Source organism: Pelophylax lessonae (genome assembly GCF_965119305.1).
Source record: "Pelophylax lessonae genome assembly, chromosome: 5".
Lineage (NCBI taxonomy): Eukaryota > Metazoa > Chordata > Amphibia > Anura > Ranidae > Pelophylax > Pelophylax lessonae.
In genome coordinates, this window is record NC_138772.1 from 198,786,167 (window position 1) to 198,805,300 (window position 19,134).

General features: G+C 43.5%; 1 protein-coding gene and 1 pseudogene across 3 annotated transcripts in view; both read right to left on the minus strand.

Annotated features, from left to right (window-relative positions):
* Window positions 1-603: 603 nt before the first annotated feature.
* LOC309555587 (putative G-protein coupled receptor 141) lies at window positions 604-3,199 on the minus strand (annotated as a pseudogene). The gene is made up of 2 exons: window positions 3,012-3,199; window positions 604-1,237 (listed from the first exon to the last, which is right to left on the minus strand). The product of its transcript is annotated as a putative G-protein coupled receptor 141 (transcript).
* Window positions 3,200-9,100: 5,901 nt separating this feature from the next.
* The window catches only part of LOC309556661 (putative G-protein coupled receptor 141), a 30,110-nt gene continuing 20,076 nt past the window's right edge, over window positions 9,101-19,134 (minus strand). For both annotated transcript variants that reach the window (XM_082259116.1, XM_082259117.1), the window contains exon 3: window positions 9,101-10,184. In XM_082259116.1, the coding sequence (XP_082115242.1) occupies window positions 9,237-10,166 (930 nt within the window). In that variant the 5' untranslated portion in view covers window positions 10,167-10,184 and the 3' untranslated portion in view covers window positions 9,101-9,236. The remainder of the gene's footprint in view (window positions 10,185-19,134) is intronic.

Below are 19,134 nucleotides of genomic sequence, written 5' to 3' on the forward strand. Positions count from 1 at the left end.
TAACAGCAGGGGGCTTCACTTGAATCCACTTAACTGTGATTATTTTCCTTGCCATAAACAGCATTTCTCTAAGCATTATCTTGTGATATCTAGACCATGTTATTTCATATAATATACACAGCAAACAGGTTTCTGGGGTCAAAGGTACAGGCATATTCAGGACAGAGGATAATATTTGAATTATTTCCTGCCAGAATCTTGATATCAGTTCCAGAACATTCTCCAATGCTCTAGAAACAGGTGAAGGCACAAGAGAGCTAACCCCAATGAGTCATCCAGCCCTGACCTCTAGTTTTTTAGATTGTATGACTCGGGTCTACCCAAGAGCCAGCTATGTTTTTCCTTCTCTCACTACTAGTAGCACACACTAGAGGGTGCTGCAGGTACATGTTCCTCAGGTTCTGTGCTGGGCCTTCAACCCAATACAAACTGTGTAACGTACTGCCAACTCCACAATAAAATGTAGACATCTTAAGATCACACAGTTTTTAATTGCGTGCTTTAATAAATAAATATTGGTTTTATTTTTCAGATATACTCTATATGCTTTGTTTAACACAGTAGTATACTAGAAAACTTGGTTTGGCTCAATTTGTGTGAGAATTAGTGTGATATGCAAGACACATTGATGATTGGCACTTCAGATTCATCACAAATGCAGGTAAAGCAACATATGCTGTTTTTATATAATCTTGTTACAGCAAAAAAAAAAAAATCTAAGAAACTAAGTGCGGTTATACTCAGACAGATTTCATTGTAATAAAAGCATTCCTTTGCATGCTGCATGTAATAAATTCTGAAGATATGGAAAGGAAAGAAACACACTATCATCACCAAAATACAGAAGAGAACCTTTAGCTGAACCCAGATTTCCTGGTGTTCATAAACAGGCCTTTGAACCTTTGACCTCAGAACTTTTACAATTATGAATATCTATACAGCGAGGAGACGACACACCATTAAAATGATGAGTGTAATAAAGATATAGTTTATGATAAGCACAGCTCTATTTTGAAATTTAGTTTGAATTCAAATTGGAAGTACTCTGCTTCATTAAAGTGGGCACTGGTGCCATATTGCGTTAACACCAGTGGCAGAATTATAACACTTCCTTAAAACCATACAAAGCCACTAACTAGAAGAGGATGGAGAGTCCTATAGAATGCATTGCTATCCTTGTATTTAAAGAAACCAACAAATCTCATGGTCAATAAGACCACATAAAATATTAAAGAAATATACAGTATCTCACAAAAGTGAGTACACCCCTCACATTTTTGTAAATATTTTATTATATCTTTTCATGTTACAACGCTGAAGAAATGACACTTTGCTACAATGTAAAGTAGTGAGTGTACAGCTTGTATAACAGTGTACATTTTCTGTCCCCCCCCCCAAAATAACTCAACACACAGCCATTGATTTTAAACTGCTGGCAACAAGAGTAAGTACACCCTTAAATGAAAATGTCCAAATTGGGCCCAAAGTGTTAATATAACAGTGTAAATTTGCTGTCCCCTCAAAATAACTCAACACAGCCATTAATGTCTAAACTGCTGGCAACAAAAGTGAGTACATCCCTAAGTTAAAATGTCCAATTAGGGCCCAAAGTGTCAATATTTTGTGTGGTCACCATTATTTTCCGGCACTGCCTTAACCCTCTGGGGCATAAAGTTCACCAGAGCTTCACAGGTTGCCACTAGAGTCCTTTTCCACTCTTCCATGATGACATCACGGATCTGGTGGATATCAAAAACCTTGCGCTCCTCCACCTTCCATTTGAGGATGCCCCACAGATGCTCAATAGGGTTTAGGTCTGAAGACATGCTTGGCCAGTCCATCACCTTTACCCTCAGCTTCTTTAGTGAGGCAGTGCCGTCTTGGAGGTGTTTTTGGGATCGCTATCATGTTGGAATACTGCTCTATGGCCCAGTCTCCGAAGGGAGGGGATCATGCTCTGCTTCAGTATGTCACAGTACATGTTTTGGCATTCGTGGTTCCCTCAATGAATTGTAGCTCCCCAGTGCCGGCAGCACTCATGCAGCCCCAGACCATGACACTCCCACCACCATGCTTGACTGTAGGCAAGACACACTTGTCTTTGTACCCCTCACCTAGTTGCCACCACACACTCTTGACACCATCTAAACCAAATAAGTTTATCTTGGGCTCATCAGACCGCAGGACAGGGTTCCAGTACTCCATGTCCTTAGCCTGCTTGTCTTCAGCAAACTGTTTGTGGGCATTCTTGTGCATAATCTTTAGTAGAGGCTTCCTTCTGGGACAACAGCCATGCAGACCAATTTGATGTAGTGTGCGGCGTATGGTCTGAGCACTGACAGGTTGACCTCCCCCCCACCTCTTCAACCTCTGCTGCAATGCTGGCATCACTCATACGTCTATTTCCCAAAGACAACCTCTGGATATGACACTGAGCACGTGAACTCAACTTCTTTGGTCGAACCATGGCGAGGCCTGTTCTGAGTGGAACCTGTCCTGTTAAACCGCTGTATGGTCTTGGCCACCGTGTTGCAGCTCAGTTTCAGGGTCTTGGCAATATTCTTATGGCCTAGGCCATCTTTATGTAGAGGAACAATTCTTTTTTTCAGATCTCCAGAGAGTTATTTTCCATGAGGTGCCATGTTGAACTTCCAGTGACCAGTATGAGAGAGTGAGAGCGATAACACCAAATTTAACACACCTGCTCCCCATTCACACCTGAGACCTTGTAACACTAACAAGTCACATGACACCGGGGAGGAAAAATGGCTAATTGGGCTCAATTTGGACATTTTCACTTAGGGGTGTAATCACTTTTTTGCCAGCAGTTTAGACATTAATGACTGTGTGTTAAGTTATTTTGAGGGGACAGCAAATTTACACTGTTATACAAGCTGTACACTTACTACTTTACATTGTAGCAAAGTGTCATTTTTTCAGTGTTGTCACATGAAAAGATATAATAAAATATTTCCAAAAATGTAAGGAGTGTACTCACTTTTGTGAGATACTGTATATATTAATGTGGATCATGGCACTCACCGCTCTACAAAAAAAAGGTTCAAAAGGTCATTTGTTTTAGAAATAGTATACAATGTGGAATGGCACGCTTACAATAGACACCATGAACCACCAGCAGGTTGATGACTAATGTAAATGTTACAGACAGTCCGTTTGCACCAGTTATTAAAAAGATCATTATTATTTATTATACAGGATTTATATAGCGCCAACAGTTTGCGCAGTGCTTTACAATGTGAGGGAAGACAATACAGTTACAATACAATTCAAAACAGGAGGAACTAGAGGGCCCTGTTCGTTAGAGCTTACAATCTAGAAGGGAGGGTCAAGTGAAACAAAAGGCAATAACCGTGGGGGATGGGCTGATGAAGAAAATGGAGGTACATTTGTTAGGTGTGGGTAGGATAGGCTTCTCTGAAAAGGAGGGTTTCAGAGATCGCCTAAAAGCTAATAGAGTAGGAGATAATCGGACAGATAAGGGTAAGGAGTTCAATAGGATCGGAGAGGCTCTGGAAAAGTCCTGGAGGCGAGCATGGGAGGAGGTGACGAGGGAGCTAGAGAGCAGGAGGTTTTGAGAGGAACAAAGAGAGCGATTAGGTTGGTATTTTGAGACTAGGCTAGTGATGTAGCTAGGGGCTAAGCTGTGGATTGCTTTGTAAGATGTTGTAAGTATTTTCAATTTAATTTGTTGGGTGAGCGGAAGCCAGTGGAGTGCTTGACAGAGAGGAGCAGCGGACACTGAGCGAATGGTAAGGTGGATGAGTCTGGCGGCAGCATTCATGATGGATTGAAGGGGGGATAGCCTGTGTAGAGGTATGCCAACGAGAAGGGAATTGCAGTAGTCGAGGTGCGAGATGACCAGGGAGTGAACTAAGAGCTTTGTTGTGTCTTTGGTTAGAAAGGGGCGTATTTTAGAGATGTTGCAGAAGCTAAGGCGGCAATATTTGGACAGCGATTGGATGTGGGGTTTGAAGGAGAGTTCAGAGTCCAGGACAACACCTAAGACCTTGGCATGCGGGGATGGGCTGATAGTAATGCCATCAATATTGACAGAGAAATCAGGGGAAGGGGCACGTGGTGGAGGAAAAATTATAAGCTCGGTTTTGGATGGATTGAGTTTGAGGAAGTGGTGAGACATCCAGACCGATATATCTGATAGTAAATTAGTGATACGTGAGGAGACTGAGAGAGAGAGCTGAGGGGTGGATAGATAGATTTGGGTATCGTCAGCTTAGAGATGGTATTGGATGTCAGCTGGTGTATTGGTATCAGCTGACCCAGAGAGGAGGTGTAGATTGAAAATAGGAGGGGTCCAAGAACAGAGTCTTGGGGGACCCCAACAGAGAAGGGAAGAGGAGAGGAGGAAGTAGTATTGTACATAACGCTAAAGGTGCGGTTGGATAAGTAGGAAGATAACCAGTGAAGAGTACAGTCACGGAGACCAAAGGCATGGAGTTTTTTGAGGAGGAGGGGATGGTCAACCGTATCAAAGGCAGCAGAATGGTCCAGAAGTAGGAGTACAGAATAGTGTCCATTGGTTTTGGCCATTAGTAGATTGTTTGTCAGTTTTAGGAGAGCAGTTTCAGTGGAGTGTTGAGGCCGAAATCCAGACTTAAGGGGGTCAAGGAGGCTATTCTCGGCAAGGTGGTCGCACAGTCGGTTGCAGACTAGAGTTTGGATGAAAAGGGGAGCAAGGAAATAGGGCGTAGGTTGTTCAGATCGGTGTGGTCCAGTGAGGGGTTTTTAAGTATGGGGCTTACTAGTGCATGTTTTAGAGAGTTGGGGAAGATGCCAGAAGAGAGGGAGAGATTGAAGATGTGGGTTAGAGAGCGTAGAATAGGGCCAGAAGGTGAACGTAGCATTTGTGAGGGAACAGGATCCAGAGAGCAGGTCGTTAAGTGACGTTAGCAAGTAGTTTAGCAACCTCATCTATAGTGGCGGGGTTGAATGAGGGAAGAAATGAACGCACCTGTGGGCATGAAGCATAAGGCATGGAAGGTATCTGAACAGCAATGATCTCCTTACGAATTGTATCAATCTTCTGTTTGAAGTGGTAGGCAATCTCCTGGGAAGTGAGTGAGTCGGTGGGAGGGGGTAGTGGAGGACGGAGTAGAGAATTAAAGGTAGCAAAAAGTTGCCGGGGGCGTGATGACAGGCTGTTAATGAGAGTGATAAAATAGGTCTGTTTGGCAGTGTGGAGACTGGAATTTTATTTTTGGAGGGCAGATTTATATCGGTTGAAATCCTTCTGAGACCGAGTCTTACGCCATAGTCGCTCAAGAGCACGGCTATGCTTTTTTAGACTTCTAGTGTTATCTGTTTGCCAAGGTTGAAGGCCCCGGGGCCTGATTCGGTGTGTGGTGAGGGGGGCCGGTGTGTCCAGAGAGGCTAAGAGTGAAGCGTTGTAGACAGAAGTGGCTAGGTTTGTGCAGGACAGGGGTGCGATTTTGTCATAGAGGTGGTCGGTAGCAGAGTAGAGAAGAGAAGGGTTGAGATGGTGTAGGTTTCTGTGGGTAACTGTAAGGTAGCTGGAGGGAGAGGAGGTGGAGGAGAGGGAGAGAGTGAAACTAATAAGGTAGTGATCAGAGAGATGGAAAGGATTGTTTGAAAGGTTGTGCGGAGTGCATAGGTAGGAGAAAACAAGGTCAAGGATATTGCCTTCAGAGTGAGTAGAAGCATGTATCCATTGCTTCAGGTCAAAGGAGGAGGTTAGACTGAGAAGTTTGGAAGTGGTAGGAGTATTAGTATTAATAGGGATGTTGAAGTCGCCGAGAATGATTGTGGGGATTTCGGAAGAGAGAAAGTAGGGTAGCCAGGCAGAGAAGTCATCAAGAAAATCATGAAGATCATGAGGGCTATTCCAGTTGAAGAGTTTGCAGATGCTACAACATGTTACATGTTCCACCCTAAAAATGGGTGGAACATGTAACATGTTACAAAGATAAACTTATCCTCTGGATTCTTTTATTCCAGCACACACTACCCACCCTGAAGCATGGAAGGAACCACCTTTAAATGTTTGTCTCATAAATATAGTATTTTTTACAAATAATAAAATAAGGATTTACAAAAAATCAAAATAAAATGATAAAATAAGTGTACAACATTACAAAAAAAGTATGACAAAATAAATAAAAACATACCAAAAATAAAAGATTCCTTTAATATCTATGTCTTTATTTGTTAATTGTTATCATGTAATGAATGATAGGCATTTTAGAAAGACATTTTTTACCACGCTTCCCTTGGCTATCACCTTTTTATACTGGGGGGGGGGGGGGGGGGGGTCTATTTTTAAATGTTTACATACAAGACTTACACAACTTTTGCCCAGGATTTCCATTTTTTTTTTAAATGTGTGAATCTTGTGTGAAAGCTGTACGAAAACATTTGATACCCCTAGAATAAAGTGCTAATTTTCACTACTTTCTTCAGTCTGCATCATTCCTGGTCTTTACCAAGTATTTTTCATAAGGGGATTTATATGCAACCTGAAACACAGATAATACAAGAAATTCCCTTTTTTTCTATTATATAAGCTTAAAGGTGTTCATTGCCAAAAGAGTAATGGTGAATTCAACTACAGCATGATTTTTCTTTATATTAGACTCATCAGAATAATAGTAGGGCCAGATTTAGACTTCATGACCCCATTAGACCAACTGTCTTGAGCCACCCCTTCACAAAATTCAGATGGCTAGACTAAATATTTACTGAGTGTTATAGATGCCATAGTCACATAAGGCACACTTAGACTGTTTCCCCTATGTCAGTACAGCAAGAATCAATGGTGAGAAGAGTAAAACAAGCTGTCATCCTACTTTCTAATTATTGGTTCCAGGTATACTGGCACAGAGTGGGTGACTTATAAGTACCCAGCACACAATCTGTGCAGAGATAAAGATGACTGAGCCAGATTATTTTGTCAGACAGGATGGCAGTCTGGATTTTGCAGAAAATGAGTGACTGCACATCCAAGTGTACATTTATTTTCCCTGTGCTGCCAGCCCTGGCACTGACTTCTTAGGTAATCATAGCAAACCCCAGCTGATTTATTCATTTAAAATAAGTTGACTTGCAGGTGTCTGCCCAAGTTGTCAAGCCAATAGACAAACAGTTTTTTTTTCCAAGAACAGACACGGCTGTAACGGCCAAGTGTATATATTTGTGACCTGTTTGTGACCTGTGTAGGCATTCCTGGCACTTACCTTTGAGGGTACCACCTCTAGCCTGTATTCCAGTATACCCGTATGTACAATATCTCACAAAAGTGAGTATACCCCTCACATTTTTGTAAATATTTTATTATATCTTATCATGTGACAACACTGAAGAAATTACACTTTGCTATAATGTGGGGTAGTGAGTGTACAGCTTGTATAACAGTGTAAATTTGCTGTCCCCTCAGAATAACTCAGCACAAAGCCATTAATGTCTAAACCGCTGGCAACAAATGTCAGTACACCCCTAAGGAAAAATGTCCAAATCAAGCCCAATTAGCCATCCCCCCCCCATTGTTATGTGTTAGTGTTACAAGGTCTCAGGTATGAATGGGGAGCGTGTGTGTGAATTTGGTGTTATCGCTCTCACTCTCTCATACTGGTAACTGGAAGTTAAATATGGCATCTCATGGCAAAGAACTCTCTGAGGATCTTAAAAAAAGAATTGTTGCTCTATGTAAAGATGGCCTAAGCTATAAGAAGATTGCCAAGACCCTGAAACTGAGCTACAGCACAGTGACCAAGACCATACAGCGATTTAACAGGACATGTTCCACTCAGAACAGGCCTCACCATGGTCGACCAAAGAAGTTGCGTGCATGTGCTCAGAATCATATCCAGTGGTTGTCTTTAGGAAATAGACGTATGAGTGCTGCCAGCATTGCTGCAGAGGTTGAAGGGGTGGAGGGTCAGCCTGTCAGACCATATGCCACACACTGCATACAATTTGGTGTGTATGGCTGTCATCCCAGAAGGAATCCTCTTCAAAAGATGATGCACAAGAAAGACTGCAAACAGTTTGCTGAAGACAAGCAGAGTAAGGACATGGATTACTGGAACCATGTCCTGTGGTCTGATGAGACCAAGATAAACTTTTTGGTTCACATGGTGTCAAGCATGTGTGGTGGCAACCAGGTAAGGAACACAAAGACAAGTGTGTCTTGCCTACAGTCAAGCATGGTGGTGAAAGTGTCATGGTCTGGGGGTGCATGAGTGCTGCTGACACTGGGGAGCCACAGTTCATTGAGGGAACCATGAATGCCAAATGTACTGTGACATACTGAAGCAGAGCATAAACCCATCCATTTAGAGACTGGGCTGCAGGGCAATATTCCAACATGATAACAACCTCAAACACACCTCCAAGATGACCACTGCCTTGCTAAAGAAGCTGAGGGTAAAGGTGATGGACTGGCCAAGCATGTCTCCAGACTTAAACCCTATTGAGCATCTGTGGGCCATCCTCAAACGGAAGATGGAGGAGCTCAAGGTCTCTAACATCCACCAGCTCTGTGATGTCCCTATGGAGGAGTGGAAGAGGACTCCAGTGGCAACCTGTGAAGTTCTGATGAATCCAAGAGGATTAAGGCAGTGCTCGAAAAAAATGGTGGCCACACAAAATATTAACACTTTGGGCCCAATTTGGACATTTTCATTTAAGGGTGTACTTACTCTTGTTGCCAGCAGTTTAAAATCAATGGCTGTGTGTTGAGTTATTTTGGGGGGGGACAGAAAATGTACACTGTTATACAAGCTGTACACTCATTACTTTACATTGTAGCAAAGTGTCATTTCTTCAGTGTTGTCACATGAAAAGATATAATAAAATATTTACAAAAATGTAAGAGGTGTACTCCCTTTTATGAGATACTGTATGTAGTAAGAATACTGCAACATTAAACAAAGCGGATATATTAAAAATACACGCATTAATAATTTATCAAAGCACATAATTTTTTTTTGCATTGATACATGTTCCCTAGGTTTTGTGCAGGGCTTGCCTTGAACCCAATATAAACTGTGTAACATACCATCAACTCCACAATAAATTGTAAATATCTTGAGACCACACAATGTTTCTGCACAATTTTAAACAGTTTTTAACGGAGTGCTTTGATAAATCAATATCAGTTTTATTTTACAGATATACTGTATATACTTTGTTTAACACAGTAGTATACTAGAAAAAATGGTTTGGCTTCATTTGTGTGAGATTTAATGTGATATGCAAGACACATTGATCATTGACACTTCAAATTCACCACTAATGCAGGTAAAGCAACCTATGCTCTTTTTATAAAATCTTGTTACAGCAAAAAAGAAAAAATCTAAGCAACTAAGTGCAGTTATGCTCAGACAGATTTCATTGTAATAAAAACATGCCTTTGCATGCTGCATGTAATAAATTCTGAAGATATGGAAAGGGAAGAAACACACTATCATCACCAAAATAAAGAAGAGACTTTTTAGCTGAACCCAGATTTCCTGATGTGATAAAATGGGCCTTTGAATCTTCCTCAGAACTTTTACAAATATAAATATCTGTACAGCGAGGAGAAGACACACCACTACAATGATGAGTGTAATAAAGATATAGTTCATGATAAGAACAGCTCTATTTTGAAATTCAGTTTGAAATTGGAAGCATTCTGTTTTATTTAAGGGAGCACTGGTGCCATATTGCGTAAACACCAGTGGCAGAATTATAACACATACTAGAAACCATACAATGCCACTAACTAGAAGAGGATGGAGAGTCCTGTAGAATGCAATGCTATCCTTTTGCTTAAAGAAACTAACATATCTCATGGTCAATAAGACCACATAAAATATAAAAGAAATATATATATGAATGTGGATCATGGCACTCACCACTCTACAAAAAATAGATCCAAAAGGCCAGTTGGTATTGAAATAGTATACAATGCGGAATGGCACGCTTACAATAAAGATACCATGAACCACCAGCAAGTTGATGACTGATGTAATTGTTACAGACAGTCTGTTTGCACCAGTTATTAAAAAGATCATAAGGGCTATTCCAGTTGTTCCTCCAATACAGATGACAAAATATACTGTAATCAGCAGGCTTTTTGCTGTGGTCTCCTGAATTAAGCAAGATGTTCCATTGTTTTTTTCCTCCATATTGTGGTGTAAATTAACCTAAGTAAAATAAAAATAAAAAATTATAAATGTCAGAGAATAAAGGGCACCTTTTCCTTATATTTTAAAGGGAAAGTTGTTTTTGTATTCGTTCATTGATGTGAGAAATCATTATCAATTAGGTAGTGGCATAGACATTGATATCTAAATTGGCCATGCACATTAGCTAGCAGGTTCCTGATGGCAGCAATAAAATATCTATAAACTCTCTGCAGACTCCCCTGTCTGAAATTTTTTTTGGATTATACGAATGAAGTAGATTAGACATCCTGGTCCCATCATTACTCTTTCCCTTCTGTTAAAATGACACAGATGGTGTCTGTAGTGCCCCTCACCTTGCCCCTTTGTCCTAAATAGGTAAGCATTAGCAGACGCAGATGCCAGAGGAAAGTTAGATTGTGCCTATACCTTCAACTGCCCTCAGCTGTCTTTGGACCATTTTCGATAACTCAACCATACATATGGGGTTGAGTGGAATAATTTTGGAGGAAATTGTTTCGCCAAAAAGTTATTCATTTTGCCTTCCTAAAAAAATGAGTTTAAATTAACCTGTACCTTAACCACTTACCGACGGCCCGCCGCAGTTTTACTTCGGTCCTTTGACGCTAAATACTGAGGTTATGGCAGCAGAAAGCTGCCATAACCCTGGTTTCTTTTTAAAAATGGCGGGCAATCGGCTTTCAGATAAGGGTGGTCCCAGCGGCGGGTTCGACACGGGATCACCCTTACGATGTGGCGGAAGAGGGGCCCCCCCTCCCGCCGCCTCCCGGACGTTTTCCCCGCTTACTGGACCCGCCGGAAGCGGGGAAAACCATCCGGTCCCGGATCCTCATAGACAGAAAGTCGAGTGAGGGCAAGATGGCCCTCACTTGACTCTATGGTCTTGGAGGACCGGAGTGACGCCAAACGTCCCTGCCTAGCAACTGGTTTAAAGGGCCGATTTCTTTTCAACACTTTTTTTTTTTCTTTTTTAGTTTAGTTGTGAGGTCTGAGGTAGTGATCGACCGATATCATTTTTTTGTTGCCGATACCGATATTTTGGCGATCGCATATCGCTATTGGCCGATATTTTTGTACATTTCAAATTTTGCAAAATAAACACAAATTTCCACACAAATCTGTTACTGAACATGTAAAACTTTGTTTTAACATTAAGGGCTCGTTCTTCACACTTTAACTGCATGAGAACTGATAGGAAAACTTCAATTGCAGGGACATTTAGTTTCACATCAAAGTTTCTGATTGTGCATTAATGCATAATAAACTGCTGCAGTAGTGCCCTCACTCACTGCAATCATTTTAAATCACTACTGCAGTGCAGTCAGTGCAAAACTGCTAGAAAAAAAGCTAGGCAACAGCTAGACAGTGGATTGGACTGGAGTCAGTGGACTACCGCCGCAGTAGGGCACTCACTGCAACTACTGCAGTCAGTGCAAAACTACTAGAAAAAAAGCTAGGCAACAGCTACACAATGGATTGGATTGGAGTCAGTGGACTACCTCTGCAGTAGGGCACTCACTGCAACTACTGCAGTCAGTGCTAAACTGCTAGAAAAAAGCTAGGCAACAGCTAGACAGTGGATTGGATTGGAGTCAGTGAACTACCTCTGCAGTAGGGCACTCACTGCAACTATTGCAGTCAGTGCAAAACTGCTAGAAAAAAAGCTAGGCAACAGCTGGACAGTGGATTGGACTGGAGTCAGTGAGCTACCTCTGCAGTGGGGCACTCACTGCAACTACTGCAGTCAATGCAAAACTGCTAGAAAAAAAGCTAGGCAACAGCTACACCGTGGATTGGATTGGAGTCAGTGGACTACCTCTGCAGTAGGGCACTCACTGCAACTACTGCAGTGCAGTCAGTGCAAAACTGCTAGAAAAAAAGCTAGGCAACAGCTAGACAGTGGATTTGAGTGGACACTACTCTTTTCAATACTGCCAGTTAAGTAGAACAATATTATACTGCCGAAAGCAGAACATATCAGCATGTCCATGGTCACCTGTTAAAGGGCTTCTGTTTTGTTCATATAATACTGCCGCTTCATAAACATGCTCTGGAGGAGAGGAGGGCAGAGGAGCAGAGAGAGAGAGGTATCTTCTAGCATGGGAAGCAATTCTTTTGTAGCGTGCCTCATTTTCTTTCCACCACTGAAGAGGTTCACTTCTTCTGTCAATTACTGGTTCCTTCAAATAGAGATGAAGTTCATCATCCAGGCTCATTATTACAGATTCAGAAGAAATTGAATCCTCCGCATGAGGCCCCAATAAAACACTGAAAATGTCCTGATCAATTCGACCACGATGAAAAAGATTCTCTTCTGCTCGTTGACGTATTTTTGGACGTTTTTTTCTGTTTTTGCAGCATGCTGCTCTTTCATATTATAAAATGGGGATCTGGACTTGTCTTTTCAGCAGGATCCTCCTCTAAAAGCTTGTTCAATGGATGCCTTTAGGTTGGGTTGAATCATCAAAAAATTTTGGGCAGATAAGATAGTGCTTGGAGGAGCACATTCAGTAGATTCGGGAAACATCCTGGACAGGGATCAGCTTTCCCATTTTTGAAACCTGGGAGGTATGTCAAATGGAAACTAAATCTAGAAAAGAATAGGGCCCATCTGGCTTGTCGAGGTCTTAGGCGTTTTGCAGATCTTAAATATTCCAAATTTTTCTGATCTGTGAAGGTCATAATTGGATGGTTAGCTCCCTCCAGCAGGTACCTCCATTCTTTTAGAGCGACATTAATTGCCAGGAGTTCTCTGTCACCGACGTCATCGTTTCTTTCAGCCTGATTCAGCTTCCTGGAGCAAAAGGCTACTGGGTGAAGCAGGGCCTTTGGGCCCTGACGCTGAGAGATCACGGCTCCTGTAGCTTCTTCAGATGCATCCACCTCAAAGACATAGGGAAGAGCTGGGTCCGGGTGTTGCAACATGGGAGCAAAGGTGAAGAGAGCCTTTAGTTTTTTAAAAGCCATTTGAGAATCTTGGTTTCAGGAGAAGCGTGAGTGCAGACGAGAGAGCTGGGTGATCGGGGCAATGATAGTCGAGAAATTCAGAATAAATTTCCTATAAAAATCCTTCTGAGGTTCCATGGATCCTTCTGAGGATCCATGGAAATCCCTTTCGTGGAGATTAGGAGTCCTAAGAACTGGATAGATTGTTACTCGAACTTACACTTTTCTGCTTTAGCATATAAGCCATGGGTTCTAATGGTCTTTAACACTTTTCTGACATGCTCTCGATGGAGTTCGAGCGAGGCTGAGAAAATTAGTATGTCGTCCAGATAGACGATTAAGAACAGGTCAAGGTATTCTCTGAAAATATCATTCACAAAATGTTGGAATGTCACGGGGGCGTTACATAGCCTCAAGGGCATCACTCAAGGTACTCGAAGTGACCAAAGCGTGTTCGGAAGGTGGTCTTCCACTCATCACCTTCCCTAATATGAACCAGGTTATAGGCCCCCCATAAGTCCAACTTTGTGAAAACCTGGGCTGTTCGGAAACCTTTGGAATAACTCAGGGAAGAGAGGGAGTGGGTATCTGTTCTTGATAGTAATTTTATTAAGGTCCCTATAATCAATGCATGGTCTGAGAGAATGATCCTTCTTCTCAACGAAGAAAATGCCGGCTCCAGCAGATGAAGAGGAAAGCCGGATGAATCCTTTGGCAAGGTTTTCATCTATATATTGTCGGAGTGCCTCCAGCTCCAGCTCGGATAAAGGAAAGATGCGCCCAAAGGGTACTTCTGCACCAGGTAGCAACTCAATTGGGCAGTCGTAGGACCGATGTGGGGGCAGGGCATCGGCACCTTTTTTGTCAAAAACATCAAGGAAGTCAAGGTAGGCTGAAGGAACAGTATGACAGGGATCCTGTGTAGGTTGAATGGAGAGACACACTGAAGAGTTGACAGGCATGGGTATGCCACAGTGTTGACGACAGTAGGAAGATGATTTCTCCCTTGGGCCAGTCGATTTGCCAGGGTATCCCTAGAATGGCTGGGAATATAGGAGACCTGATTACATCAAAGCGGAGTAATTCCTGATGGCCTGCTTCTGTTGTGGCAAGGACAGGGATAGTCTCCTGAGTGACTGGTACAGAGCTAAGAGCAGTGCCATCTGCTAAATGTACATCAAGCCTTTGTTCCTTCAGTTTCAGGAGTATGCGCAAGTTCTTGGCTAGGTTGATGTCCAGGAAGCAACTACAGGCTCCAGAGTCAATGATCTCCTGCAGCTTTACTTCCTTTCCAGCCACCTGCAGAGAGATGGGGAGAATTAAATGAGTGGATACAGTCCCAGACAACTGGAGGTACAAGGGGCGTGGAAGGCTGGACTTACTTGGGCGAACAGGACAACTGCGAAGGAAGTGGCCCGAAGCCCCAGAGTAGAGACACAAGTTATCTTGTTGTCTGCGTGCTCTCTCTTCAGGGGTTAAAGCAGGGCAGAGTAGGCCAATTTGCATGGGTTCCCCGTCGGACGTATTTATGGACTGGGAAACAGAGACTGGGAGTGTTGGTCCTGGAACCTTTGGCATTACCCATGTAGGTCGGAGGGTCTGAGTGCGTTCGGACCTTCGCTCCCATAGTCGTCGGTCTAGTTGGATAGAGACTTGGGTGAGACTTTCTAATGAGGCGGGAGCCTCAATCCTAGCCAATTTGTCCTTGAGAGACTCAGATAAGCCTTGCCGGAATTGGTATTTTAGGGCAGCATCATTCCACCCAGTATCAGTTGACCACTTTCGAGATTCAACAATGTAATCCTCCACCGGTCGTCTGCCTTGTAAAAGAGCATGAAGGGCCGACTCTGCAGTGGCAGTCCATTGTGGATCATCATATAGGGTAGCCATAGCTTCAAAGAAGGTGGCAACTGAATCCAGGACTGAGTTCTTTTGCTCAAGGAGATTATGAGCCCAGGACTGTGGCTCATCTGACAAAAGTGAGATGATGAAACCCACCTTGACAGTCTCAAGAGAAAAAGTCCTTGATTGCAGGGCAAAGTAAAGGTCACAAGCATTTTTGAAAGCCCTGAATTTCTGTCGGTCACCTGAAAAGCGATCAGGAGTGGGGACTCTGGGCTCCGGATGGGGTGAACCCATAGCAGGTGCGGCTGTAGCAGAATAACTGGCCGTTGGAGCGGAGGCAGTGGAGCTAGTAGCTTGGTTAGGATCCACAGGAGTCATAGAGGTAGTGAGGGAGTGAAGGCATCCTTCTAGCTGAAAGTAGCCATCTTGTAAGCTCTGGACTGCTTGTGTAAGAGTTGTAACCTGCTGACATAGGGCCTCTAATGCGGAAGCATCTCTCTCGGCCTCAGACATCTTGGCTGGTTGATACTATCACATACCTGGTGCTGGAGGCCAATGGAGAGAGAGGGCTTCCCTTGCGGGTAAGTTCCAGACCCCCTGAGGATGAGAACAGGAGAGGTCAGGCCCAAAGTAGCACGGATCGCCTGCTGGACTGTGTGCAGGAGGATCCAGAGTACAGCTGGAGTGCTGGAGTGGAATCAGCAGACAGGTGGCACCCGTGAGGTGTTTGCAGGACTTGGATAATGCTGAGACTGGAACGTGGTCAGGTGGATAGCCAAGATCAGGAGCCAGGTGGATATCAGAGCAAACGTGGTCAGGTGGATAGCCAAGATCAGGAGCCAGGTGGATATCAGAGCAGACATGGTCAGGTGGATAGCCGAGGTCAAACACAGGAAGCAATCAGGAGACAGGTCAAGGACAAGCCGGGTCGGTAACAGGAGACAGGAACTGGAATATCACAAGGATAACACACTGGAGGAGCCGAAGATCAACCAGCAACTAAAATCACTGGCAGGCTTCCTTATATAGGCCCAGGTAAATTGCTGGTAGTGCTGCTGGGTCCTAGAGCCCTTCTTCTGGTGTTTGTGCCCTGACAATCACTTGGTCTTTGTTGATTCCCCAGTCTTTAAGCATGCCTAGAAACATTTCTCTACTGTACTCAGTGTGGGATCCTTGCATCACCTTTGTATTCAACACCAGTTGCCTTTTTGTCCATCCGCTGCCAATTAAGTGGTATGTAAGAATCATTAGTGACTCTGACTCTGTTTGTCCTGACCAGCAGTCAGTCGTGAATGAGAGTGAGCTGCCAGCATTCTCTGGTTGCAGCATAGCCTTTACTTTGTCAACGACCTTTTGGTGAATCTTTACCAGCATTTCTGTTCGATAATACTTCTCACTCTTCAGTGTGTAGCTTGGCACAAGTATGGACATCAACTTAAATCCTGAGTCAGACATCATTGTAAATGGCTGGTTATCAGGGACAATCATTTCTGTGATTACTCTGACCAGCAGTTGGGATCTTCCATCTGAATCTAGACAGTGACACCTGTTTTTTTTTTTTTTTTTTTCAGAAACATATCTGTTATTGTTGCCTGGGATAGTGGAGGAGGTATTTCCAAATCACATTGATATTAATTTTGTTTTTTCTGTGCTGCATGATATAATTCAATATGATGAACTCTTAGATGGGCCCAAAGATTTGACGTATTTTTGTTTTTTGCAGTTACTGATCCCATGCTTATGTTGTTTGTACATGTGTTGCACACTGCTGCTTTTCCTGGAGAAGGTTGAGACGAGAAATAGTCCCAGACCACACTTTTACTTTTTCCATCTCCATTTCAATTTGAAAGACACAAAAATTATTTAAAAAAAATGGCTTGCTGAAGTTGCTGGCACCCTGTTGTGGGTTGGTGGCTGATGCCTGGCAGTGTGGGTTGCTTGCTGGCACCCTATTGTGGGTTGGTGCCTGACACCTGGCAGTGTGGGTTGCTTGCTGGCACCCTGTTGTGGGTTGGTGGCTGACGCCTGGAAGTGTGGGTTGCTTGCTGGCACCCTGTAGTGGGTTGGTGGCTGACGCCTTGCAGTGTGGGTGGCTGGCTTGCTGGCACCCTGTTGTCGGGTGGCTGGCTGCTGTCACCCGTTGTGGGCTGGTGGCTGACACCTGGCAGTGTGGGTGGCTTGCTGAGTTGCTGGCACTCTTGTGGGTCGGTGGCTGATGCCTGGCAGTTTGGGTGGCTGGCTGGCACCCTGTTGTGGGTCGGTGGCTGATGCCTCTAAAATGATTAAACCCATGTTAAACATTTTTTTGTTATATTAAGTTACATAATAATGTTAAGTAACACCTTTAAAACAAGTATACGTCAAATAACTATGCTTATGTTTGAAAAATCAGCCAATCCGAGAGATTCTGTCTGTAGTGATTTTGTCAATGGTAAATTCCCATTCGGAGACGATGTAAGAAGCCAACCTATTCAATAACGCAGCGACATCTAGTGGATTTATTTGGTATAGCTTTCATAAACCAAATGGTAGAAATGGCTTAATCAGGTTGAAATAATTAAAACACATTCTTCAACGAGTTAGCATGACTCAAAATGTGCTCTACCAAACGGTGGAGCAGAACATTAAGGGGTTAAGGCTTGATTCACTCTTTGATTGTGCACTTGTTCAAACATTCTTAAAAGAACATTCAAAGTTAATAGGTTGACTAAATGTAACATGCTTCAATGTATAAAAAAAAAAAGTTAGCGCTAAAGCTTGCAAGGGGCTTGTTCAAAGTGAATGGCTTGCTTTAGAGCAATGCATGTCAGTGCATGTGTAACACCCTCCTAGCATAGGATGCTAGGTACATTTCATTTTTGGCTCCTTCTGTAATCAAGGAACAGTAATTGATTGATCTGGTCTGTTCAGGGTTTCACAGGCTGGGAGTTTGATTGCTTCCTCCTGCCTCTAGAAGGAGATTCTAGAGTAAAAGGAGGGAGAATTCAAATACCCAACCTAAAGATTGGTCAGGGCCTAGCCCATGCCTGCGGAAGTGTGTCTAGATGGTAGCTGGGAAGCTGATAAATAGTCTGGAGTGCTGGAGAGATGGTCTTTCCCCAGCAAGGAGAGTTTCAAGTCTCAGGGTGTTATGGCCTTTGATTGGCAGCCGGTCGAGATCCTCTCTTGGTCTCCACAGTGTGGTGCTGTTTGTATCCATGGACCTGTTAAGGTACTTTGTACCTCTTTGAATTCAATGTTGCCTACTGAATATCATGAGTTTCAAGATGTATTTGACAAGGTACGCGCTGGTGCTATTCCTCCTCATCGTCCATACGATTGTGCCATAGACTTACAACCTGGTGCCATTCCCCCTCGTGGCAGGGTATCTCCTCTCTCGGTTGTGGAGAATAAGGCCATGAAGGAGTACGCTGCTGATGCGCTTGCCCGGGGGCATTCACAAGTCCACTTCTCCAGCGGGTGCCGGTTTTTCTTCGTACAGAAAAAGGAGGGTGAGTTGAGACCTTGCATTGATTATAGGGGCCTTAATCGCATCACGGTCAAGAATGCATACCAGATTCCCTTGATTACTGAACTGTTCGACCGCTTCAAGGGAGCAACAGTCTCTCAGAGTCCAAGAGGCTCAAACCCCGTCAGTTGGCCAGATGGGCCTTATTTTTTATCTAGTTGTAACTATGTGGTCTCCTATTTGCCCATCTCCAAGAATGTTAAGGCTGATGCCTTGTCTTGCCAGTATTCTGAGTTGTCCAGGGAGGACTCTGTGCCGACACCGGTCATACCTTCAGATCATATCCTGGCTGCTATCCGTACCAACTTACCTCTTCTCTTGTGGAACAGATCTTGGCTGCCCAACCTGTTGCTCCCACAGAGAGACCTTCTGGAAAATGTTTTGTAGCTGAGGGGTTGCGCATCAGACTGTTGTGCACGTACCACAATTCCAAGACTGCTGGCCATCCTGGTAAGAAGCATATGTCCTGGGTTATTTCTCGTCAGTTCTGGTGGCCATCCCTCTACACTGATGCTGCTGTGTATGTGGCTTCTTGTTCGGTCTGGGCCCAGAAAAAGTCTCCTTGCCACCTTCCCTTGGGCCTATTGCATCCCATTTCCAATGGCGAGCATCCCGGGTCACACCTGGTCATGGATTTTATTGTGGAACTTC